The sequence below is a fragment of the Gavialis gangeticus genome, unplaced genomic scaffold (assembly GCF_001723915.1).
Source record: "Gavialis gangeticus isolate Ggan-Ray unplaced genomic scaffold, GavGan_comp1, whole genome shotgun sequence".
In the NCBI taxonomy this organism is placed as follows: Eukaryota; Metazoa; Chordata; order Crocodylia; family Gavialidae; genus Gavialis; species Gavialis gangeticus.
In genome coordinates, this window is record NW_017728998.1 from 14,581,419 (window position 1) to 14,609,321 (window position 27,903).

The following is a 27,903-nucleotide window of genomic DNA, read 5'->3' on the forward strand; positions in this document are numbered from 1 at the left end:
CCCCCCCCCCCCCCCCCCCCGATGCACTGCTTGGTGCAAGGCAGCCATGCCTGGATCCTATGGTCAGGCAGGATTAGTGCAGGGCTGTCCCTGCTGTGGCAAAGACATCTGGTCAGCAATTCTAGTGCTCCTTTATATTTGGTGCCTGGGGCTTGTGCCCCGCTTGCCCTGCCCCGGTTACATCACTGTTGAATGAAGGCTGATGAGGTGGGCTTCAAGTATTTAAAAATATATTTGACCACCCCCCAAACCACCTATCCTCAGTAGGATAGAAATAGTTTGCATAATGGGGAATACAATGACTACCTAGCTGGAAGAGTTCTAAGATAATGCATTACATCCTGAGCAACACTAGTGTATTTGGTGCCAAACAGGACATATTGGCATGTGGTCTCTGAAAAGGTTAATATCTATGCAAAACCTTTCTATAGTCTTGTATATGACCTTGCCATTCCTTCTATGGGTGCTCAGTGCTCTCTTAAAAATATATATATTGAAAATGTTCCTGTTGTATCAAAGTCAGTGGAATGATCCACTGGATTAGACTATATATTTGAAAGGAAAACACTTTAAGACTTCTGCATATGGGTAAATAGCTTAGGAAAGTAATGGTATAATTGCTCCCTGTGTTGACATTCTTATTATGCACCAAGACTTCCTTTTTCAGACCGCTTTGAAAGTGGATTATGCTAAACTACATAAAGACATTCTTAGTGCAAAATAAGAGTGTCTACCATGGGGAGCAGATATGATATAGTATAGGACAGCTGCTGCACTGTAAATTTATATCCAGATGATTGTACAATAGTTCCCCTATATAGAAAAGGCCTTGGATTAAGTGGAAAACATTAACTAGCTCCCAAGTTAAAAAAGAAATCAGATGCAGGCAGTGTACCCTCTAAGCTGCGTTGTGTGCGCGGCCGCACAGGCGCGCTCATGCTGCGCTGCCAGACGCGCCTGTGCGGCCGCGCAGCTTAGAAGGAACGCTGGATAGAGGAATGTACTACACAAGATATTCTGTACTCTGTCTCCTTTTTTTAGCGTGTTTCTTATAATGCCCCAGGCATCAGTTATATTGATAGGAGGATAATTTTACTGAGGAGCAGGAATTTTTGCCTGTTAATAGGTGCTGGTGTCAAGAGACCATTACAAATCAGTGCTTTACATTGCATTTTGTACCCAGACTGGATTCTTACTCTAGCAAAGGCATGTGACTATTTGTGTAACTATGCTTCAACTACAGGCTGTCAGTGGAAATATCAACTAATTCCTCATCTATTGAACCCCAGTGGTTAGAAGACAAAAAAGTACAACCGGGGTGGAGGAAATAATTGTTATTCTCACTGACAGCCTGCAGTTGGAGGTTGATAAAAGAGGGAAACACTCCATTATCAGAGCAAGGATCCAGTAACTGTCCAAAATGCAAACACAGGGAATAAAAATGGCCTCGTGCCATAAGCACCAATCACCTGTTCAAAAATACAAAATCAAACCTGTGCAAAACCAAATCAAACTGAGATCAAAACCTAACAGTAAGGAGAAAGTGGAAGTACAAGAGGCTGTTGCAGTGCCATAGCTGAGAGTTAAAGTAATAACTCTGACACATGATCAGATCAGGGAAAAGGAGAGGGAGATCCATGGAAATATCCCTGGTACAAATGCCTCTAGCTCTGAGATATTATTTCTTCTACATAGTGAATTAACCTAATTTTACAAGAAAATCAACACAGATAGAAAGCATATTGCTTACGAGTACTTACATCAAGGGAATTGTTTCTTGCTTGCAGAAAACCTGGAGGGATTAAGTTTCAAATGTGAAACTAGAAGGGTCTTACATCCCAGCAGAGGCCTCTAAACAATACATTTTCAGAAGATATTGTCTTGAAAAATGTTTATGGGTTCTTGTGTATACTCGGTAAAACAAACCAAACCATAGAGAGCCACTCTGCTCATATATGTTGCCAAGCAGGAAGCAACGTATGGTATGAAAAGGCTGTGGAGAAACAGTTTCATTCTTCTACTCCCACATAACTTGAGTTACAAATGTGACAGATGATCCAGTGCATTTTGGAAATTTTAAATCAACAATTTGACAGACCCAGTTATCTTTCTATGGGAAAGAACATTTCTATTTTTCAGTCCTTTTATACTTCCGGTGCAAACTATTCAGTGGTGGAGAAAGAAATAGTATCTCTCTCTCAAGAGACAAATGACTCTGGCAAACTGTGTAACTAATAATGATGAATAAATTATGCAAATTATCCTTGCGTTTCTACTGATTGTAACCCTTGGTGAATTTAGTAAGGCTGCCCTACTTGGTCTAAGACCAGTGTTGGAAGCAGTTTTTCTTACTGAAAGAAAATGTATTTTACAGTTTTTAGATACTTCCATAAACAATCAGGGCACTAATCTGTATGCACAGCCAAACCTGAAATGTTACAGAATACTGACATAATTTGTAAAAGGGAATGAGCAGAAGGCCAAGAAGTGTGTCTACCAGTCAAGTTTGCTTATTTACTGATAAATACACAGGTTCAGACATCAGGAATAGACTGTCAGAGCACGCAAAGTTCTGAAATGAATGAAAAACCTACAAGTGTCCAAGAAGATATAACCAGGTAAGTAATGGAGGCTTCTCTAGAAGTCTTAAGATATGTTTATTTGCCTTGGGTCTTCTCTGAATTTGAAATCATGGCTCATGACGGCATTACAGTGATGAAATTGGGTATGGGAAGTAATAGGAGGGGGAATAGATAAATGGATAACTGTCTGTAGTGAGGCTGTATGATGAACAGTCGTAGTACTAATGCCATATTTGACTACATGCTTGTCTCCACCAAAGACAAGTGCAGACTGAAATGATGGAGAAAATGAGCACTACAAAGAAATCATGTAAAGTGCTCTAACCTAATTATCACAGTTGCTCTGAGGTTTCAGTTAGTGTTTGTAAAACACTTTGGGATCCAAGAGTGTTGGAATACTGCGTCCAGTTTTGGGCTCCACAATTCAAAAAGGACGTGGAGAAGCTTGAGAGAGTCCAGAGAAGAGCCACGCGCATGATCAGAGGTCAGGAAAACAGCCCTTACGATGACAGGCTGAGAGCTATGGGGCTCTTTAGCCTGGAAAAGTGCAGGCTCAGGGGTGATCTGATGGCCACCTATAAGCTTATCAGGGGTGACCACCAGTATCTGGGGGAACATTTATTCACCAGAGTACCCCAAGGGATGATGAGGTCGAACGGTCATAAACTACTGTAAGACCGTTTCAGGCTGGACATAAGGAAGAATGTCTTTACTGTCCGAGCCCCCAAGGTCTGGAACAGCCTGCCATCAGAAGTGGTTCAAGCACCTACATTGAACACCTCCAAGAGCAAATTGGATGCTTATGTTGCTGGGATCCTATGACCCCAGCTGACTTCCTGCCCTTTGGGCGGGGGGGCTGGACTCAATGATCTTCCAAGGTCCCTTCCAGCCTTAATGTCTATGAAATCTATGAAGTTGAAGATATAACAAAATACGAAAATATTTCTGTACATTTGAAAAAACTTCTAAAAGTTCTGAAGGATCCAACTTCTGTTCCCCCTGTTGCTATTATATTCCCTGGTGAGGAAGTACAGCACTCACTAACATCAAGGCCAAGAAAGCTCTCCTGCCTGCTGAGCAATACAATTTTGATATGCCAATTTCATTATTATTTTCCCCTACCATTTAGCTGAAATTAAGTTATACTGAAGCTTTAATTTGTTTTTATCTCTGGATATTGAGCTCCTCTTTTATCCATGTTCCAGATTTTCATTTTTTAAAAAGATTTCTTCTTGCACGGTAATTACCTGACCCATTTTTCCCTTTTCTGTTTTGTTTTCTTTATCTTTTTTTTCCCTTCCATCTGATTGTTTTAAAATAAAGCTTGTGTTATTAATAAAAGTACAGTAAGATGAGTAAGATGATGGAATAATTGACATGGAAAATTAAAACTATATTATTCTATCCTGGCATGGCAAACCCACTGCAGCACAGAAATTTACCCAGCATTCCAATACATCTCTCTGTCATAAGAAAGCATTGCAGTACATATGGCACTCAACACTGACCTCAGATCTTTTTCACTTAGATCGCATCTGGTTCTTAATTAGTTTGATTTATAAAATGAAACATAATTGACTCCTTGTCAATATTATGTTGCTAGCAGCCCCAATAAATTATGAATAAGAAAAGTAAAAAGCCTCTTTTGATCATGTATGCATAATAATGGTATGCTGTACATATACCATATTATTCCTGTATCAGTCTAATTTTTTTATCATTATTGTTTCATGTTTGCGCTGTGATGTGTTCACGTAAGTTTTCTGAAATAAACTGCGTAAGTGGGACAGATATTTCCAATGGGAAAAAGCCTTTCACTGGAACTACATAATACTACGAGTGTGTGTCCTTCTTTCCCCGTTTGAGCATACAGTTCTTGAATGGTTAGCTGGAGACTATTATTTATGGGAGCTGGGAAGAAGCCAACACACAAGGGATGGGATGAAGACAGGACTGTATGGTTTAAAAGAACATCTGGAACATAAATGCTCCAGGAGAAGCATGCTGCCAACTACAGCCAGGTGAAAAAGAGAAGGGGCTTCAGGAAACACAGCAGAGCTGAAGAAGAACCTAAGGATGCCTAAAACAGGACAACAAGCTTACCAGGCGACCCCTTCCTTGCTGTCTGGATCATCAGGTTGGCCTGTCCGGTCCAATGAAGGCTTGATGTGTCACATCTGACTTATGGCGTAGGAGAGAGGGTATCTGTCTGGCTGGAACCCTGCATCCTGAATACAGGAGAGGAGGGAGTAAGGTTCAGCTATGCAAAGTAGCCAGCATGGTAAAAGTGTGAAAGAGGTGGGCAGCTGGATTAGGATTTGTGGGTCTGGTTCTATTCTCTGGTACTAGGTGTCAGGTAGGGCAAAGTTGTTCTGTGTTACGCTACCAAGAGGAGGCAGTCTCTTCTTCCTACAGAAGTGGTGAGAATTGCAAGAAAGAGTTGAGAACAGCCTGGTAAGATCAAATGGTAGATCTGCAATGGAAACTGCACTCCACGCTCATTTGCGTTGTGACTTTAACCAGAAATGAGCCTGGGAAGAGTAGCTGCCTATACATAAGAAAAAAGATAGGGTAGGTGACAGAGCCAGGTAGTGGTGAAAGAAGAAAAATACTGAGGATCCAACACATTATGTAGACAGATAATAATGAGAAAAGCCTTGTCCCCCCTATAGTCATCACCACAGGAAATGGAGAGTTCATTTAAAATCTTACTCAAGCTCGGGTGTAGCATAAAAAATAGTATACAACTGGAGAGTAAAGGAAGAACTGTGAAGGGAATCAGAAAGCTAACACACATGAAGAGTATAGGTTGAGTAAATGTTTAATGAGGGTCTAAGATTAAGGAGGGTTTATGACTACTTCTGAACAATGTAGGAAAACAAAGAGCCTTATCGTTGCTTTGAAATCACATAGTCTAAAAAGGCTTGCTACATTATTCAAATTAGAATGATGAAACAACAACGAGATCTGAATGAAAAGCATGTGTTGTATGTATTTATGTAATGCCTAGCAACATGGAAGCTCTGCACATTATTGCAATGTATGAGGACATCCTTTATAAAATCATTAACTTGAGAGCCTACTGGCCTGCTTATCACTCTGAGAATGTTTATGAAGAGCGTCACCACGCTGTAATAACATATGTCACCTGATGTTGCCAATTCCTCATTTTTCTTATTAGTGCAAACAAATGTCAAAGTGCTAAGATGCTGTTATTCATCCTTTAGAGGCTTCGTTACATTCTGCCCTGTCACAGGTTGGCCTCACATTTTATAATGTTGAATGAAAAGCCCAATGTCTGCTTGGTTACTAGGTATGATGAATTAAAGCCCATCACGCTTACAGATCCCTAGCAGTTCCATTCAGAGCACAACAAGCAGAGACCCCTGTGCTTCCATCTACCATGTCCATTTCTACAAGTAAATCTTGCAAAGTGGCAGCAATGGCATTCCACAAAAAACCAGCATAAAACACAATTTCTTCCAGCTTTGTATTTCCTTCAGGGACAGAACTGCAGCAGCAAACTACAATGGCCTTTCTGCTGACTGAATAGAACTTACTTACATTTTGGCATACTTAGCCCTACTCAGAGCCTCCCTGCTCCATGGCTTGGTTGAAAGTAAAATGGTAGCAACATATCTCATCCAGTGCACCAAATGCCCTGATGGAAAATATGTAGGAGAAACTAAACAACAACTGTGCATCAGAATGAACGTACATCAAAAATCTATCAAAGACGACGATACCCAATTACCTGTCAGGGCACATTTCCCACAAGAAAACTGCTCTCTCTCCAATCACTCAGTTATAATCCTCAAAGGGAATTTATAAAACACCTTTGGCAGACAAGTCTATGAACTTCACTGCATCAGTCTACTGGATATGAACAATCATGGACTAAATATGGACATTGGATTTATGACACATTGTAACGTGCCTGACATCTGACTCCCCAGGTAAACCCTCCACTTTTTGCCAGCTATATTCATTCCCTTTCCCCACCCCACCTCCTGTCGCTCATCCTTTGACTACAGCTATATTCATTCCCCTTCCTACCCCCCAGCCCCACCCACCTGTTTCTCACTTATTGACCAACTTGATTTATATTTTAACTGACTAGATTTCTTGCATATGTACTGGCCTCTGGCTGCTTTACTACTCCATCCAGGAAGATCACAAACCATGTGCAGACGCTTCCCCTGCTTGATGAAGGGTAATTGTACCTGAAAGCTTGTAAAGAAGAAATTTTCTAACTAAGTCTGATAAAAGATATCAGATTTACCTAAAGAACCTTGTCTGCCTATAGCAGCAACATTGACTTACCACTAAACATCCAGAAACTAGGTTTTTATTTCCTCTTAGCTCTCTTGGGTCTGCATATAATACGAGTCAGAAACTGGGCCTTTTTCTTGTTAGTGATGGCCCAAAGACATAATCTCAGATCTAAATACCCTTAATTTTTGCATAATCTAATTCTTAGGGATCAAACTTAGGAATTGTGTGTCTCTTAAGCATATGGCTTTTAACTACATTCTGTAAAAAATTTTCGATAGAGCAGTTTTCAATCAGAAAACATTATTCCAAAAATGTTTCCTGGCAACATAATTTCATTGAAATGTTCACAGTAAATCAAACATTTCATTCTGATGAGGTCAAAACATTTCATTTTGGCTTTATTATTCTGAATTTTCAAATTATATTTTAGATTTTAGAAGTCAGAACAACTGAAGCATAATATTTTAAGTGTATTAAAATTTTCCATCCTTTTTCAATAAACTGCAAATTAAATACTGTACAAAAAATTCCAAGACTTTTCATTCCAATTCAGTACTAAATAAAATTTAAGATTTAAAATTTTGCCCAGCTCTGCTTTTTAAGACTGAACTCTATAACAAAATTAATAATATGGTATCTATAGGAAATATGGTAAACTTGCATTTTTTTTTCAGTTTAGATCTTTTGATATATAATTATGCAGACTACTTTGGACCCAGTTCTGTCTCCTTCATATTGAATAGTACCTTACCAGGCAAACAGCCCCACTGATTTCAAGCAGCAAAGTTATGCCCATAATAATTAAAGAAATTCTAACCACGGGTCTTTCCTAGGCTTAGCAGTTTATTCTTTTACATATTATTAAACACAGGTATTCAATATTCTAAGTGCACACACATGTTACTGGTGTTTCAAAAGGAGTGGCAAAATATTCGTGTATATTCAGGAGCGTAGTACCTGCTCCCTTAATCACATCCCTTGATTTTTTTTTTTTAAGCACTAATGAGGATGTGATTTGATACATTAGAACTGCTCTTTGGAAAAAAATGTGCAACTGCCTTAATTACTTATGTATAAAAATGAGGATGATAGTTAAATACATTAAAAGCACACCGGCATGAGCTTCCCCATTGTGAAACTATCCCTGGGGTAGATGGCAGCTGGGCCACAAACTTTCCCCGAGACACCTGTAAAAGCTGCATGAGTCTGGAAAGGAATTAGAGGATTTACAGCACACATACAAAGGGCCATATGGGTGCTGTTATTCTGGAGGAGCACAGTACATCCATAAGACAAAAATGGGTTTAGTGATGTCCCTTATGAAGCCATTTATATCTGACATCAGTAGGTTAGCTGGCCAGAGAAAAGCCAGGACATTCAGGTGGCAGTAACATTTCTTAAGTCTTTGAGATACAGGTTTGGGAAAGTAAAGTCTGTTGGGTGACAAATCAGATGCTGAGAAAATGACAGATAAGCAGACTGACTAAGAAATGAAGTAAGAGAAACCTCTTATTTTATTAAGAAAAAACTCTTAATACCAAAGGGTTACCATAGAAGGAGCGAAAATACCACTCCCTGGGCATGTCTACATGAGATGTTTAACTTCACATTAACATAGTATACTGTGAAGTATGCATGTACACATATACATGCTTACTTCACAGTAAGCCTCCCTAATATCGAGTAAATTTGCTACCTGCAAATGCAAGTACCAAATTTACTCAGCATTAGTAATGGCACCATAGCGCTCATGTAGATGCCTGACTGGGAGCAAAATCTGCTTCCCTGCCTCTGGGAGCTGCCCACTGCTGGGGCAAGCTCTGCCACAGGAGCAAAGGCAGGGACTATGTCCCCCTGCCCTGGAAGCAGGGAGGTCCAAGCCCCCTGCTCTCAGATTGCAACTGAAGAGTGGGAGCTGAGAGATCCTTATCTGCCAGCCCCCACTCCTCCATTGTGATTGGGGAGCAGGGGGCTGGGAGACCCTTATCTCTTAGCCTGAGCTCCACAGCTGTGGGGCTCAGGCTGGGAAATAAGGATCTCCCAGCCCAAGCCCCACAACTGTGGCACTCAGGCTGGGAGATAAACATCTCCCAGCAGCAGCCCCACAGTCGCAGAGCCAGTACTGCAAACTTGTTCCACACCCAGCTCCATGAGCATGGAGCTGGTGGTGGGCAGGGGACAAGTTCCCTAGTCCCCGGCCTGCATGCCTGGTTGGGGACCATGTCTTCTTGCTCTGGCAGCAAGGAGTTTGTAACCCGTGCTCCCTGATCATGATCATGTTCCCAGCCCCCAACTCCATAACCGCAATTGCAAAGATGGAGCAGGGTGTAGGAGTGCCCTGCATGGGAACAGTGCCCTGCCCAGCCTGGAGCTGGCTGGGACCTGCCCTTGACCGGAACAGTTCCCAATTAGTCCCAGGCTGTGTGGGGAAGCATGTGCAACCTGGAGGTGGCTGGGGACTGTCCTGTTCCAGGCAGTCTCCAGACAGCCTCAGGATGCACATGCAGACTTCCCCATGCCGCCCAGGGTTGGCCACTAACTGTCCTAGTCAGGGGCAGGTCCTAGCCCTGTGCCCCAATCAGGTGATTAAGGCACAGGGCTTGGAAAAAGCTGCAGGGGTAGGGTAGATCCCATCCCCCTGCCCTGATCTGGTGGTGGGCCAGCTAGCAGCGAAGTAGCTGCTAGCTGGCCCACCAGCAGATTGGAACAGGGGGCTGGCACCTGCCCCTCCCCTGCAGCTCTTTCCAAGCCCCAGGACCCTGATCAGGGAGTCAGAGCCAGAAGCTCCCTGCTGCTAGGGCAGAGGGACATTGCCCCACCCCAGCAGCAAGCTGTCTCCTAACCTTGTGCTCCCTGCCAGCCCCTGGGCTAGCACCCAGGGGGAGCCTGGAGCTCCCTTCAGTGGCAGCAAGGGCATATTTGCAGGTCTGCAGGGAACTGGGAGCAAATTTTCTTCCTAATCCTCACATGTGTAGACACCTACCCAAACCCCTCACTCTTGAGTAGCTTACCTCACAGTAAATCTAGACTGGACTAAATGCCTGTGTAGATGTGCCCTCTGAGTAGGTATTTGACAATTCTGCTTAAGTAAATGTTTGGTAGGAAAAGAATTGAGCTCTTTTTCTCATTTTATTATACTCTAAGCAAGATTGACAAAGAAACATTTCTAATGTTTTCTGATATCAAACATATTGCAGACTGTGACTTTATTATTTTTATTTTAGAAAGCAAAATGAGGTATTCTATGGGAGTATTTTTTTAGATTGTTCAAAATCATTTGGAAATGATGTCTTGTACTTGTGAAGGAGATGATATGAGGCAGCAAGTTTTAAGTAAGATTCTAGTACAGGATGATATATAATTTAGCTAAGGATTGGGGTGCATAAGGCATGATTATAACAGGCTATCTTGCTTTCCCCACATGACATATCGTCTATTCCTTTCAAGCTAGCCTAGTAAGGAAAATAACTAGCAGAGTAAACTATGGATCCTTTCCCAATGCAAGGGAACTAGACTTTTTAGCATGGATACACTGAAAAATATTATATTCATGTATGACTACAATACCAAAGCTACCCACACATCAAGAATGGCATGGTAACATTTGATTTTGTAGGAATATTGAACCAAAGAATGGAAGGGACTACCAGGCCCCAAGTACAGTCAATCACCTGTAATCCTTGACAACCATGGAATAAACATTTGTCTAACTGGATACACACAAGCATCCCTCCTACACACCACAGTTGCAAAGCATCTGATAACAAATTTAGGGCTGTTAGTACAAAAGAAAACCCTACAGTTTGCCACAGGGAGGGAACAGGAGTGATAAGTTACAGAAACTACAAAAAAAATTTAGTATTACACTGTATATGACACTTCTATTAAATGGCAACCTGCTAATAACAGATTATAATAACCGTCCTCATTGTCTTTCTTGTGTATCACCCAATAATTATTTTAGTATTAGGAATTTAGTATTGTGCTTGTTGTGGGGGAGGAGTTGTGTACATTTCTTGGAGAGATGGTGACAGCTAAAGCCTCTCTGTAAGAGAAGAGGTAGAAGCTTGTGGGGGACATTGGGGAAGAAAGGTGGGGCTCAAGGGGGATGGTGGGAGTGGGTGGACAGGAAGCTCGGCTGTGTGCAAAAAAGTTTGTTATATATGGATGTGAGTGCCTGTTGGGAGGTGTGGCTGTGATTGGCAGAAGGATTAGCTTGCGTGGGAATTTGGGTGATAGCGGGGTAGTTGGGAAGAGGGGAGGAGCTGGAGTTCTTGGGTGTTGGGATGTTGTTTGGGGAAGACTGTGAGTTGTTTGTTCATTGTAAGCCACTCTGAGCCTTTTGGATAGCTCAGGATAGAAATCTAATGAATAAAGATATTTTGTCCAAACTCATAGCTTGAGTAGGCAGGCTGGACTTTGGGCAGGGGGAAAGAAGGAACAACTTTGGGAGTAAACCTGTATGAAATTGATGTGACTTTTTGATCACACCGGCACATGCCCAGGCTCTGCCAGTGCTCACAGACTTCATGCTTATGCAGCTGAAACTCACTATATTCTCTGTGCAGCAAGCATCTGCAGCTATGGGTACTGCAGACTATTTAATTCATGGCATGCTTTTGTTAGGAAACACAGTTTTGAAGGAATGAGAGGGATCAGCACAATTCTGTCTTTGGGACAAATCTGGAAGCTTTTTCAATGTATGGTGGCCACACATGATGTAATTTTCACTGAAAACTCTATTTGCAATAAAACAAAAGTTTCAAAGCAAAACTCTGAAAACACCTTTTTATCAAAAGACTCTGATCTTAATTGTCTTAGCAATAGGAATAATAAAGAGCTTGGATTCTTTAATGTTTCATACACTTGAAATATACAGGAGAAACATGTCAAAACAGGAGAAAAGTAAATGTGCTAGCACCAGATATCCAATAACATTTTTGTGAAGATCATACTTCTGTTAAAAGATTATAAGCACATCCCATTTTCAGAGGACTCATTTCAGTTCAGTATACTGGTGCCATGAAGTAACAAAATTTATTAGTTTCCCAACTTTCTGTCAGCATTGGATTATGTATTTACATGATTGGTAACCCAATAGATTAATGTTTACAGTGAAACTTTATGATTGCATTTTGTGATGGAGAAACAGAGAGATATCTGACTTCTGACCAGTAAAAAATGCCTATGCTTGCAATACAGTTCTAGATACCAAGCCAGTTTCAATAGTTTTTTCAGTGGGAAAAAGCAGCCCATTTGGCTAAGTTTAAAAAATAGTTTCACCAACCCTAGGCAGTGAAACAAGGTTAGGAAAACATGTTCAGTAACAGAAGTTTTGTGCTGGTATCAGAACCGGAAGAAATATAAGGAAAAATAGAAAAAAAACCTCAATGAATATTGTTTTCTGAGAGCTGATCATGGGACTTGAGGTGAGTTATATGATGACATTCATGATAACTGTTTTAGCCAAGTTATTAAAAAAGCAGCAGAGGCCCCTATGGGTTATTTCAGGATGTCTTGTCTACAGAAGACGCTGTAAATATGCAGATGTACCAGTCTGAGCAGACAGAAACCTTGTCATGGTGCCTGTAAATCATTTTGCAGGAACAGAATGTAGCTATGATCACTGGCCAATTTCCGTAATACAAAATGTAACATTAGGAAAAGTGTTTTGTCGAATGTTAAGGAAGACACAAACATTATGTCAAGTGGTCAATAAAAACATTTGGCAAAGGCATGTTTTAGCCTATTATAATATCTGTAGTCATCTGTGCAACACAGATAAGGCATCTCTGCCATTTTTAGATTGCCTACTGGCAATCTGGAAGGTTCAAAAGCTACATCAACTAATAGGGGTAAACAGTGTGAGTTAATAGGCATCAGTGCTTTTGATTCTGTAAGTATGTAGAAAGAACCTATGATTTTGAAAGCAGTTGTCAAGTTATAATGCCAAAAGAAGAGCTCAAATGATACCAAAACTTCCTCAAGTGAGACAAATGTCAGATATTCCCAGTAATGCTAATACTACGCAAAGGATGATGTAGGATGCAGGAAAACAGTTTCAGAAAGACTCTAGAAAAGAGAGACTTTTGTTCACCATTGTGATTCACAAAGTATGGAGATACAGGAGAAATGGGGGTAAAGGCAGGGAAAAGAAATGAGAGGGGAAAGTTTAAATGGGCATAAAGAACAAAATCAGTAATATATACACACACACACACAATATTATATATAATTAGATTCATTAATTTGAGTTAATTAGAGATGTATTTAAATTAGATTTATAAGTTAAAACTTTAAAGAGGTATCGGGCTTAATTCCATTTGCAGTTCACAGAAGTCATTCTGTAACAGAAAAATTTATTCCTGACTTGCACTTATATCACTAAGAGCAGAATTTGTCCTAATGGTTTAACTTTTATAGAAACATTCAGCAGAAATAGCCAGTTATACTTAACTTGCTGCTACAAAGCAAAGAGTTACTGAGTTTATGTGGGGTGAGACTTCTTCTTGTATTAGTCTACATCTTTGCATTTGTCAGGAATCCTTCCTTGCACAAGCGAATATTTATTCTAGCAGATAAAACTAACCACACATGCAATATTTTATGTAGGCTACTAGTCTTACTAAAAATATATGGTTTACAGGTACATGCAGTTGGAATAACATTTGAAGATAGGGATATATTAAACCAATTGTGTCTCTTCAAGTGGAATTTGATAACAATATATTTATTTCTTAATGGGATGCGAGTCACTCTTAAAAAAAATACAAAAGAGGGGTTTCAGTCAACAAAAGATGTTTTGTTGATTAAAGTACCATAACATTTCAATTATAAAACATAACATCTATATTGTAGCTAAAATGCCTTTTCCCCCCCTCCCAGTGATGCTATAAAAAAGGCCCCTACTCCTCCTACTCAAGCCATTAAGTATTTTGCCACTGACTTCAATTGGGAGCTAAAGGGAGTCTTAAAAGGGGAACAGATTGGAAAGGGAAGGTTAATTAGTGGTATGATTATCTCTGATCATCTCTGTTCAAAAAGGGATGTTAAAACCTTTGCTTATTTTGTCAGGCTGCGAAGGGAAAGCACTGTTTATGGGAGCTTCATATTTAAGGTACTTAAATCAATTTGTATTCTAATATTGAGGACTATGAAAAAGGATTTTTAGTCACTTTATTTTTTATGCCAATAAAAGTGCAAACTAAAATAATATAGCTTCATAAAGACTCCCTCATTTTTTTTATAAAGATGCATACATAATAATAAATACACTTGCAATGAATGATGCTACATACCTAAAGAAAAGACCATCATATATTTAGATAGGTACAGGAATATAGCTTTTTTATAATATATTTATCAAAGCAGAACCATCATCCTCCACTGGCTGCTACAGATAGAATAACAAAATCATTATGGAAAAAAGCATATTCTTATTTATTTAAGAGGTTATATATTATGTTTACACACAGAAGTCAAGTTTCATATTAATACTAGCAAGGCTGACTTGCATGTTATGATTTCCTTCATTATTCTTGCACGTATATGAAATATGAGACTGTACTTTACCCAGATCCCCTAATAGTATTCAATATTATAAAAAAGAAATATTTCCTCAACGTATAAATAATTGCAAATACAAATACATTGGCACTATTTATAGAATAACTCTGATCATTTTCCATGATTTCCTTATGACCTTCAAGTATGGCTGCGAGCCAAGAAAAAGGATCAGTCTAAATTTATTTTTCACCAATAGTAAAATGGATCAAATCTATTTTCTACATTTCTTCCACCATGAATGAAATTCCACTTCTATAGTATTACAAGATGAAACTATGCCCTTCCTCTGAAACAGTAATATAAATACAAAGTGCCCTTCAAGACTTTGCTGACCTAATGTTTTTTTCATCCTAGTTAAACATGCTTAACTGTAATACTTCAGAATCTCTATACAGACACCAAGCTGGCTTAAAATTTGTCTCCATTTGGGGATTCAGTAAACATTTAATTAGATGCTCCCAAGGAGATGTGAGCCAACGTAGGTTCAATATTTATTTGTCAATGTGGTTTCAAAACTCTTGTTTTACAATATATCTTTGGGATCTTAAAATGAACAGAACAAGAACAAGAATTAAATCCATCCTTCCAAGTTTTCTGTAAGCCAGTGAATTGTTCTGTGGATCTAAATTCAGTGTTCATTTTACTTTTCTTATCTACTGCACAGATACTGGAAATAGCTGGAGAGATGTAATTATGGTACCATTAGACAGATAAGCCACATTCTAATTGCTCAAGGGACGAATTGGCAAAGTAAATGGAAGTCAACAAAGCAATGCAAAACAGAAATAAAATAAGTTATACAGCATACCATTACATACATTTTATATTTACCTTCATTTTTCTTGATAGTGAAATTTGGATTGTTGACCATTTCCGGAAGAAGACTATATAGGAAAAAATGTCCATTTTTAGGGTCATCTTTATCAACAGCGCTAACAATCTGAATGATCTGCAATAGAAAAAGGTTACATAAAATTTACAGGCTCTTTACAAGTTGCATTGAGCAGCAGCATCTAGTTTGCAAAACTAACCTGCTAAATATAAAAATACTGGACATTTGTGTGGGGCATTGTAAAAGGCATTCCATTCTAGTGCTACAGACATTATCTGGCTAGTGCTATGATTTCACAAGACTAAAAAGGGCCATTATTTACACTCCTGTATGAACTACACAGAACTTAGGCCAATGCATACAAAAATATGAGGGCTATTTCCTATTTAACCTGTCCCAGAAAATAGCAATCAGAAAATGAGTAAAGTCTTGGCTACCTCCAGATAACTTGTTAGACACAGTAACTCCAAGTGTGAGAGCATAATGATGTACTATTCTGCAAAAGAAAAAAAGGGGAGGAATTTTGATTTGAAGGTATGGCTTGCATATAGGGGAGTAGGTTGTAGCCGTGTTGGTCTAAGGACATAGGCGGACAAGGTTCTTTGGGTGAATTGGATATCTGTTATTATTTAGGTATTATTTTATTATTAAGTATTTAAGTTGGTCTAATAAAAGAACCTTGTCTGACTTGCATATATGAGTTTTTCTTGGTTTGGAATATTCTTGGCTCAGAGTCATGCCTAGAGGTATGGACAACACCTTCATCTCCCTTCTCCTCCAAACCATCTTACTAAGTGGTTTTGGTTTTTTTCACTTGAATAAACATGAAGGTTACCTTTTTATGTAAAATTCTGAATGTCTAATATCAGCCTACCGGTCATTTTTTTTTCTTTTAAGTTAGATGGAAATCTGAGCACATAATTAGAGTTCATGGAGTTGTGAAGGAAGTCCCTTTTTCAGAAAGCAGGAAATGTTTATGCTTTTTATATAAAGCTTGACAATTGTTGCATGATAAAAAATGCATTTTAACACAACAAACTTCACAGTTTTTGCATGTGTTCCATGATACAGCATGTAATCTTAGACAAATTTGGAAGGGATTTTTTAAAAATCACAATATGTTCCAAACATTTGAAAATGAGCTGCATGGGCAGCATTTATTCTGTATAATACACAGAAGTGTATATGAATCATCCTGTAATCCATATTGGAGAAGGATATAGTTTTTAAATCATCATTTTTAGGAAAACAAGAATGTCTCAGTGAGAGAAAGTACATTAAAATGTTAGCGTCTAACACTACAAATCACATACATTATAATATTCATTACCACTCTCTCCCTTTTTTTTCCTACCAAAGTTGAAAGCAGGAATTAAAAGCTCTTTTAAAATAGATAACCAAATAGGACAAATAGCAATATATTAAATATAAGGCACTTATTTATGTAGATTTGGATTAAGGCCCATCAATAACACTTCATCCAGATGTAAAAATTTATAAGAAAAAAACCTGTAATGCCTTCATTACCCATGCCATTCTGTATCCTGCATAAGCCAGAAACATTATGAAAAATAATTTGGAGGGTTTATATATAAGTACATGTATTAACTTTTACATCTCTATGCTGGCAATGATGGATGCCACTTGCTATGATTTCAAATGGATGGATTCAAAAAGGAAGCAAAAAGTACTTGAAAATGGCCTACAATAATATTTTCTTCCATAAAATAGTTTGCCAATCAGATCATGGGGCCTCTTGACACAAAAATGGTGATTTTTTTTTCTTCCCAAAGGTTTAAAGTTTCAGTTGAGGGTTATCAGATATCAAGACCTTAAACCTATATCTTGACCATGGCTAAATATTTTCATTCTACTTTTGAAGCCATTGAAATTACAGCAGAATTCCAAATTTTCATGTAAAGATTAAAACAATTGAGTTTTTGTTTTGAATCATGTCTTTTTCAAAGGTAAAGATTTAAGGTGTTATAGGAAGTAGTCCTAAAGATATGGATTACTGAGCAGAGGAAAATTTAGGTGGTCAAGTATGCATGAGTGCAATTTATGACATGACTGTTCCATTTAAATATCTGCTGATTGTTTAAGTGGTAATTCTCACCAATGTTATGTGAGAGAATTGGTTCTAATTATTGCTTGAACTGTCTCTAGGGTTTCAATTTATATAATAGATAAGTCACAAGTGAGCAACCATATAGTCAAGGGCTTTTCAGCTCCTGGAAACTCTGCAAGATTAGGATAGTTTATTATTTAGATTGGAAATCTTAGAGAAGTGGAATGAATGGGCACCGGCATGTCTGCATGTTTATGTGAGTTTTCAGAGAGCATGGATGTATCCTACTCTCCACTGACAGTTATGCCCTACACTGCAATTCTGCCTCCTCATCTTTTCTTACAACCCTCTAGGTTATCAAATTATTATTTTTCTTCAAAATGCCTAAAAAATATATGCCAAAGACAATATTATAGCTAGTGAAATATTACAGTTGTTTACATGCAGAAGACAAAAAATTAAGTTGGTGTTCCCATAGCAACCTCTCTCCTCCTTTGTGTGCATGCATTACAATAAGGCTTTTATAAGCACATAACATATATGCAGTATATGAAACTACTGCATATGTTTGTCTCTGTGGTAGGGAGAAAAACAAAACCGTTTAGTACCTTCTTTTTATTACTGTGCTGATGAGCATGTCACATTGCTCAGTGTTGTGTGATCATGTAATAAAAGACACTGGCAGCAGTTCTTTCGCTCTCATTTTGTGGTTCATAACATACTAGAGACTTTTGTTGGTGTACTATCCCCTCTACCCCTCAGATAGTTTTCTTCCTTTTCCATTGGTAACACAAAGCACAAGTAGGATCTCCATAAATTATAGTTTGAGAACGACTTACTGCAATGCATGTATGTCAACAGCAGTATTAAGATTAGTACCCTTTACTTTGCTCAATCCTGAATTTTCTGATAGTTTTCCATGTAAAATTTTGACCTTGATGTTCTATTAACAAAGTTCATTCATATGAATATGTATCTCTACTTAGGATGAGAGCACTAAATCAGCATGTCTTAACAGGTATCTCTGGACTGAAATTAATAGTTAGAATATCCCAAAGGACCTTTCAACATTATATTCTGCATCCTTATAGTACAATTCTGCAGAACCACAAACGCCTAAAATTTGCTACCATTTCCTAAAATACCTAGCATTTCCAAATTACTGTCAATGTAATAGCAGTGAATTATACAGGAAAGTAAGTATCAACTATAAGTTCTTATACATTGTACCTATTTCTGCCATGATTTAAATATAAACTTAATTATACTCCAAACACACCAGAGTCTGCAGCATTACTGAATACAGCTCTTTGTGATTAGAAAACTTTACATCAGTAGAACAGAAGAGAAAATGGGAGGCAATGAGATTTCACAAAGAACAACTACACTTTCATGAGTATAATACCCCAAACTCCAAAACTTTAACAGAAAGTATGCTGTTCAGTCACATTTCGTGGGTCAGCTGAGTTACCCTGAAAATTTACAGTGGTGTGCAATTGGATTATGCTCAGTATAATTAATTCAGGCCTGTGCAGCAAGACCCAATCAGCTCTGGGCAGCGAGACATAGGAAGTCCAGTTGGATGAACTTCCCATGTGGTCGTGATTAGTCTGCTTTTACGGATGTTGCACTCCTTTACCAAAACTGAAAGTAGTATGGTGGAGACAAATAGTCACAGGGCTTAGCAGAAAGTTGTAATCTATTTTAAACTGGCCCATGCAAATAATGACTTAGGTTAATAAATTCCAGTTATGCAGCATAGGATAATACTAAAAGGAATGTATATGTATATCTTAACAATAAGTTACTTTTTTCCCTTTGTAAAACTAGCTAAAAGACTTTTTGTTGGCAATTCATGTTGTGTGTAAAAATATGCAGAGTTCTTAAAAATGAACACACATACACACAGATGCACATGCATGTGCACACTTTTCCTCCCAGCTTTGAGTTTTGTATTCTGATGTTATAAAGTCAGAATAGTAGCAAAGAAAATACATCTGGCAATGTTATACATCAACAGTTTTTAATACATTCTGTCACGTCACCAGCAGCCGCGGTTGCCACTCTCAATTATATCAGGACCCAAAATAGAACACTTGGAACACTGAACTGTAATAGATGGTTCAGTCAATATATTTAGGGACTGCAAATAAGGTTTATAAAAGGTTCAGATGTAATCTTTTCCCTTAAGGTGATTCAAATTCAATTTGAACTTACATTTAAGTTAAACTGCAAATGTAAATATACTGAAATAGTATAAAGCAATTGCACCCTTTCTTTACATGCAACATTCAGCTTTAGAATTTGAAAGGACCAGCCAATTTAGGGCTTAGGTTTTACCTATAAGGGTGATCATTTTCCCATGCTAATCTACTTATGTCTGGGAGATGTATTATTAGCCCTACTTCAGCTACATTTTTAATGGTGAACTTTGATTTATCAGTCTATTTAATTCTAAAATTTGAATGCAGATTCTGAGGTAAGTATGATGTTAGAAGCCAACCAATGTAGATACTGAGATCTCAGTATGAAGTGGAGCTTGCAAAGCATACATTTGTTTGAATGGCACACTCTTCACTGGATAGCTACATGGGCCCTGGTGAGAGTTTCATACTCAGCAAGTCTTAGCAACGTTGAGTGTCTCAATGGTTTCTCAGGCTGTCATCTGGGTAGATGTCACTGGCACAGTGCTGATGAGGCAGTATGCAGCTTGATGAACAAAACATTGGTGATTTTCTCTATCATACTTCCAAAAATTTCAGGCATATTTTTATGACTGGCTTTTGACTAGCTAACTGAAATTCCCTTTGAAAAATCTAAATGGGGAGGGGCCTGGTAGAGAGAAGGAGAAGGGGAGGGAAGGATATGACAAATTTTCACTGCTTTTCAGCCAGCTCCAGTGTAGTATGAATGCTTACATGGATAAACACTAAATTTCCATGCAATACCTTTCTCTTCCCTACGTCTAGCTGCCATCCATACTCTCACGTGGGGAGTAATCACTGAGCCTAGTATAAGATAGAACACAAGACTAACGGAAATCTAAAATACACTCTGAAATGATGAAGCTTCAGTACCAATAATAAAGTCGACTCAATGGAAAGAAAAGTCCCTATATAAAAAGATGTCTGTCAATTATCTTCTCTTCAATGGTTATGAATAGTGTTTACAATGCAAATGAGGCATTTATGACATCTACATTAAAAATGGTGCTGGAAGGTCAAAACACTGATCTTTTGCAACAATCAAATCTTGGCAGAAAAAGGTTGTCATGTAGTACTGATACTACCAAACGAAAACAATTTTTGACTCTATTGTCAGGTAAGCTGCTTTGGCAAATAGTGAATTTAATGCCTAACACCCACATGAGGCACAAGAATAGTTGGATTAACAACTCTAGTTTCATGCTGTCAGCTGCTGTTTATTTAAATTAAAATGTCACTATCTAGAAATAAATTAGATAGTTGAAAAACAGTGGAGTTTTGTAAAATACAGTGCTTCACAAACTGGACAGAAATTATTACATTTCAATTATGCTGTATCATTTTGTAAAAACTGTCATGTTTTATCATATAGTTTATATTGCACATGAATCTGCATACTTGTACTTAAATATAGACACAATGTAAAACCTTTGGAGGTTGGAGTTAGTTGGAAGAACCTGCAGTTTAAGCATTGCTTCTGAAACCAAACTAAATTTATGTGACCATTGTAAAGACTCTCTAATTTCACCAAAATCAACATATCAGCACATCATGTGACCCACCAATATTCACTGTACATCAAGTGATGTCACAAACCCCAAATTCATCAACTCCCAACTTCACTTCATGATCCCAACTATAGGTCTCTATCTTTTCATGTAAGGTTTTCTCTTGTATCCCATAACGTATCATATTTTTAAGCAACAGAAATCCAGGAACTGTAAAGATTAGAAGAATGGATTATCACACTACCTAAGCTCTTGAGACAGACATTAGTCACAGGTGATAGTTAGGGACACAGGAACTGCTGTCACCTAACAAAGTTGGGATAAAGTTCACCATAACTGAGAGATCTGAACTGAGTTTCACACCGGATCATAATTTCTCCTACTCATGGACACCATTTGATGAAGTACTAAGCTCCCTCAGTTGTTCGTGAATCAATGAGATTTCAAAGCCATCAACACCTTACAGTATCAGGACCCAAACTACCCACCTCTACTTCATACCTTATTATTCTCATTACCATAAACATAATGAATATTCTAAGTGAATATTAATAGCAGCTCATAGGGAAGTGTGTTGAGATATAGGGATATCATTTCAACAAGTCATCCCATACAAAGAATATAAGTGATTTGGGGATATGATGCAATTCTCATTTTTGACAGATTATAGGGAGAATTTACAAACAATTGCAAAACATCAACAATATGGAGATATTTACTTGTCCAGGCTTCCCATTCTCACATAAAAAGGCTTCATGCTCTGATGCAAATTCAGGAGCGTTGTCATTAACATCAAGAACTTTGATAGCAACAGGCACTCGGGATACTTGACTGTGGTTCCCTAAGAGAAGAAAACATAGCATAAAAAGTAAGCATATTTCATTTGGGACTGATGGCACAAAGGGGCCACTATATACACACAGCAAAGTGTAGTATCCCCATTCTCAATCTTAACTTAATTGGGCTGCTTTGTTCTCAATGAATTGTACAATCGGAGCAGAAGATAACGAAGGATGGCCAGTATTTCATGGAGGAAAAAAAGCGAATAAATCCCTATTGCAAACAGCAATTGTTGGAGATTAGCTCAATGAAGACCTTCTCAGACTAAATTGGTAGATTTTTCTTTGATGAAGTTTGTATTGTTTTATTGATAAAGTCCATTATACATGGAAAAAGAAGGCTGTAAACAACATAGATTTATTTCTTTGTTTATCTTTGGCAGAGCACAGAGCATTTTACTCTATTAGTCGTTCTGACTGCACATCTATTATTTCTTCATTGCAAATACGATTAATGCTGAGACCCCAAATTGTGAGAAAGATGGATTGCAGGATTGACATAGGTAGAACTGGAGATTACTTTGGACTCTTAAGGCAGAGTGATTCATTTACAGTTGACCAGAGAAGTGGCTTATGAAGTTATCTTGCTGAAATAGAAGCCCATTTCTAACATTAAGCTATGTTGCATAAAGGAGTTCATCATGCCATTGTGAAATAACCTTGGTAAGCTGAATGGAAAGACAAACTAGAGCAACAACCAGGGTTCTGCTTTTATCTAAATTTATGGTCAATTTATTTTATTTTAAATACTATTAAAATGCTTTGGAAGAACCATTTTATGACATTGTTTCCTAAACCATGTACACATAACGCTGAAATGGAAATAGACTATAGAGCTATTATAATGGCTAGAAAAACTTACTATAACCTAGATATTCCTATATCAGTAAATTCATCCAAAATCTGTTGATTAAGTAATGGCACTTAACATAATTTACATCCATATCAGTTTCAATCACTTATATCCCCAGGGCTTTGGAGAACCACATACTTCTCATGGCCAACTCCAGGCCTGACTTGCAAAGTCCCAACTGACCCAAGTAAAAGTTTGGTCCAAATAAGTACTCCAGGATCAATTCTTTTCAGACAACAGTAGGTAAAGAACAGGCAGACTTCCATACAAATGATGGAAACTTCACTAAGTATATCAGATGCCATACATTGCTAGAAAAAAGGGCTGGAATGAAATTCTGCAGGTCATCTAGTCCAATTGTCCAACCCCTTACCTGAAGTAGAATCATCCCTGTCTAAAGCATCCCATATAAATTTATGTCTAACATATGACTAAAATGACACAGTCTATCCTATCACTCAGCCAAAAGGGCATAGTACCCTAACCTGGTCCAGGTAAAGCACAGAGACAATGGTGGTCAATGTCCTGCTACTGCAAGGGTTGTTAAAATACACTTGAGAGTTCCGAGGAAGAGGACTACAGCCTCTGCTATAGAGGATGACAAAAACCCTTATAGTCTCTACCAATTTGTTCAGGGAGCAAAATACCTTCCTGACCCCAAATGTGTTTATTGGTGTGACCCTGAGTGGAGGGGCAAGACCCTCTGGCCACAAACCTCTGGGTTTTAGTCACAATAGAAACACTGGTGTTAGAAATCATATTTTTCTTTTTTAAAGCACCTGTCATCCCAGAATTTCTAACCACTTTTCAAATGGTTTTTGATTCTCAGAATAACACTGTAAAACATATAATTACTGAATAGGTCAAATGAGCCACAGAGAGGATATAAGATCAATCCTAACGGGCACTGACATTCCCACTGATTTCTAGTGACAGTGGAAACAGAGCACTTTGCAGTTATGGGGCAAGTAACAAGCTATCAATAGAAACTGCTGTAAACATAAGGAAAAAGAATATAGAAGTCACCAAGAAACTTCTTTCTCTAACTACTAGTTCATATTCCCTTCTTAATAAATATAGTAGTATCCAATAGTTGTATTTTATCCTGGCCTGTAACCCACTGATTTTAATAGGGTTGCAAAAGTAGATTTAAAGGTAGAATTTGGCCTGAGAACTTTTTGTCCTCTAAATGAGTAATATTCTTGAAACAGCATAGACATTAAATGGCAAAGAAATCAAATGACTCTACTCAAATTATATATTACAAAACTACCAATGGGATTAGTGTAAGACCAGCTTTTGTGGTCTACTGCAGGAATCATGGTAGTTATCTTTTGGAAATAAGAGGGAATTTTCCATTTATGAACAGACTGACATAGACATGTGTTTTGTTTTTTCCCCCTTATGGCAGGTTTGAAGGACTTAGTGATACACAGGAGGTAAGGTTCACTTTTTTGCAATTTAACAGGTGGCCAATGAAGGCAATTATTCTACAGGAGACCTGTTCTCCACTAAAGTAGAGTTGAAAATGATCCTAAGGAAAGTTATGCACTAAAGAAGTTGATGAGTTAAGTTGAGACAACTCCTCCCTAACATCTTTACCCTTGTGTGAGGAGAACTGATTGCTTCGTAAGTGGCCTGGTGACCAGCTGTGGAAAGGTAGAGGCCTAATAGCAACCTTACACATAGTGGGAATTATTTTAAAAGTAACCATGATTAATACTCTGAAAGTAGTTACTGGTAATTCCCAGATGAGTTATATTAATACATTAGTGACCTAATTAAACCACTTCCTTTGAATTTTGTTTTCTATCTTGCATGTTTGGAACAACAGTATTTTGTGTCCCTGCATCTGTAAAGCATGCAGCAGCAGTTCCAGGACTTTCAGGCTAAGTACAGACAGTCAAAAAAGCCCAAGGTGGAATTGATCCAATCTTCACAGGTTTCGCTAAACTGTGTAGATTGAGCCAATAACCAACTGAACTCACGTTCAATTTTCACTTGGGAAAGGCAGGCAGAGGCCTACACAGGCCCAGGCCAGAAAGGCGGGGGGGGAGGTAGGGGAGGCAGTGCTCAAGCACACAACCCAGCCTGACATCCATTTCCCAGTCTAGCCAAGTGAGGGCCATCCCTGATTGGATGCTAAGCACATGCCCCCAACCCCCTGCTGTCCCCCTGCCAGAGGGGAAGGAGCTCCTGTCCTGGTGCCAGCCCCCAAGTTTGGTGTCTGCCCATGGAAGGGGAGCTGCATGCCTCGGGGGCCTACCTCTAGCCTTCCCCAACCCCAGGCTGTCTTGCCCTGGGGAGTTGTGGGGACTCCTGCCACCACATCCCTTGAACAGGCCAGTCATGTTGGGGAGGGGAGGGAGGGAGAATTCCCCTTGGCTCCAGCTAAGTGGGGGAGGGGGAGAGGGGATTCCCCCTGGCTCCTCAAAGCAGAGCAGTCCTGGGCTGGGGGGCCCTAGGCCAGGCCAGGGAAATTCTCTTTAAGTGCAGGGCTCCCCTCATTCCCCCTGCACCAGATTACACAGGTGTGACATTGGCTCAGGGGACTCTTTTCTCCATGCTTCCCATGGCAGCAGCTAAGCTGAGCATCCACCTTGCTGCACAGGGGGAGGAAGGGTTCCCTTTGGGTGGGTCTAGGGTGGGGGGTTCTTTTCTCCCACTTTCCTTCTCCCCAGTGCCCCACAGGGCTGACAGATGCAGGCAGGGGAGGGAGGGATGAGACTCTGCTGTATCATCTGGGTGACAGACCCAGCTAGGCTTTGTGCCGGAGCAGCAGAGCGTGAGCCATGTTCCAGTGGGATGCCCCATGAGGGGGGCTTGCTAAGGGGCCACAAATCATCCTGGGATGCTGGGGGACTGCAAGGTAGCTTGAGTCGGGAGGAGATATAGGACAGAAGTTAGAAAGATTGGTTTAACCTAAGTATCAGTTAAGTCTGTCCTGCATCCATCCAGGTGCATCTTAAACCAGGTTTGGCCATTTTGGAACCAGTTTCCGTGCACTTAACTTCTGTTCTGTTACAGGTTTAAACTAGATTCCAATCACTTACACTGGTTTATGTGTAATTTCTGTCCCTAAATGCCAGGACTTTCAATGCACTTTCCTCAGGGGAAAAAAGCAAATTAATTTAGACACATTCAGAAAATGACTAAAATGCATCTGAAACAGGATAAAATATCTGTTTAAAGTTTTAAAAATATGATATAACCAAACCTGTTAGGGTAAGAAGCAAATGATGTGTGTCTACTTGAAATACAATATTTCCAGTTATCTACTGTATGTGGACTTACAAGACATCTGACCTTAAATGTGTACTATTTGAAGCCCCTTATGGTTGGAAGTTTAAAAAGTATTCTGGTAGAAATAAGTTATGGATCAGAAAGATATGCCTATTAGAAATGCATAAAAAGCAATACATCATATGATTTCACATATTATCAAATGACTCTACTTTACCACTCATGTAGTGTGCATATTTATGCAGCGAATTAATAATATATTTGTATTTAAAAATATTACTATGCAAATTGTAAACCCCAAACATTTTAAGCACATTCTCTTTATCTCAACTTGATAAATACATAAACAATGAATGCACTGGCTTATCAGAATTCTCAGCACTAGTGTCATATTTAAACACTAAAGATTTACTTTTATCTAAATTAATGGACTGATGGCAGTTCAAATTTTAAAGACATTACAGAGGAATGTAATTAATTAGATAAGCTTCTAAAGAAATTATTCATGTCCCTTATGACTGCCCCCAAAATGTTTGCCTTTCATCTGAAATACAAATATTACATTTAAAGATATTATAATTAGAAACTTGATGAGAATTCATTAAAAAAATTAATTTGCTAAACACTAGAGAGAGACCCAACTGGCTAGGAAATCTCCAAACAAGGGGATATTCACCTCTTATTTGGGTTCTTTTTCAGACTACAATGAAATATACTGTCAGTTGAGGAAGAGAGATCTGAGGGCTTAAAATATTGTTGAAAGTAGCCAACCAATTATGGTCATGGTGAATGTACCATACTATCTGATTGTAACACCCTTCATTGAGTTTTTACTTGTATTCAGTGCCTTTTACGTAAGCATAAATTAGCAAAAAATATCTACTACAATAGTCAAAATAAACTAACACAGTATAATACATGGATGCAAATCATTAGGGATACAGAATAAGGAACACAGCTTTCATATTTCCATTGTGGCACAGAAAGGGTGGCCACTGGTCCTGTTTCATACCAGACTGTCATGTTTTTAAATCCTGTGTCCCCTGTCCATTTCTGAACAAGGAACAAACTGCAAAAAGTCATTTTTTCACTTAACTGATGGAAATAAATATCAAACATTTGCCCTCGTGATTCTATTACCTGTGCCGAGAGGTAGGGTGGTACACTGCCAGGAGGAGCAGGTTCCGAGCCAGCCAGGGAGGGAGGGAGGGAGGTGGCCTTTTTGTGGTGTCCCTGCCCCTTGCTGCTGATTGGGCAAGGGGTCTGGCTGCCCCACCCCTCACTGCTGATTGGCTGAGGAGATGGCGGCTCTGCCCCTCACAGCTGATTGGCCATGCGGGCTGGTGGTTCCACTCTTCCCCAAGGAGATATTCTGTATTCTGGGGATGTGCTGGTGACTACCCTAAGCACATATAACATGTCTTTTTCTCACTGGCAAAGCTCTTATATGCAATTTATTTGATGCTCAAGTTCAAACCTGCCCTTGTTGGCAATTTCATCGTATTCGTAGGCTCCCCATTTCCTGTTAAAAAGACTTTGATGTTGTTTCCATGTGAAACAATAATGTGTAAAATATTTCCTTTGTATGTATGAAGAATAATTTCTGTTGGCTTTAATGACAGAAATAAAGCTTGTATTGCTTTTCCTGCCACTGACCATGCAAAGTCAATACTGCTAAGTGAGATAGTCTGTTCCTTCAGTTACAGCTACAGAATTGTTCACTTAAACTCCAATCAGTTCCTCCTATGCAAAACCATTAAAAGGTATGAGATTGCACAAGTGTCACAGAATATCACTGGAAGATGAGATACAGCAGTTTTCACTAAGGACCTAATTTGGCTTATAAAAGTTTATCATCGATGATGATGATGCACAACAAGGAAAGGCTCAGCTTCATTCTTACAACCCACGTGAGTTACCAGAGCTGTCACTT

At 38.8% G+C, this 27,903-nt stretch overlaps 1 protein-coding gene across 5 annotated transcripts in view; it reads right to left on the reverse strand.

Annotated features, from left to right (window-relative positions):
• The window catches only part of CDH8 (cadherin 8), a 251,091-nt gene that overhangs the window by 35,404 nt on the left and 187,784 nt on the right, over nt 1-27,903 (reverse strand). For all 5 annotated transcript variants that reach the window (XM_019505529.1, XM_019505530.1, XM_019505526.1 and 2 more), the window contains 2 exons: nt 21,755-21,876; nt 15,255-15,372 (listed from right to left, as the gene is read on the reverse strand). In XM_019505529.1, coding sequence (XP_019361074.1) covers nt 15,255-15,372; nt 21,755-21,876 — 240 coding nt within the window. The remainder of the gene's footprint in view (nt 1-15,254; nt 15,373-21,754; nt 21,877-27,903) is intronic.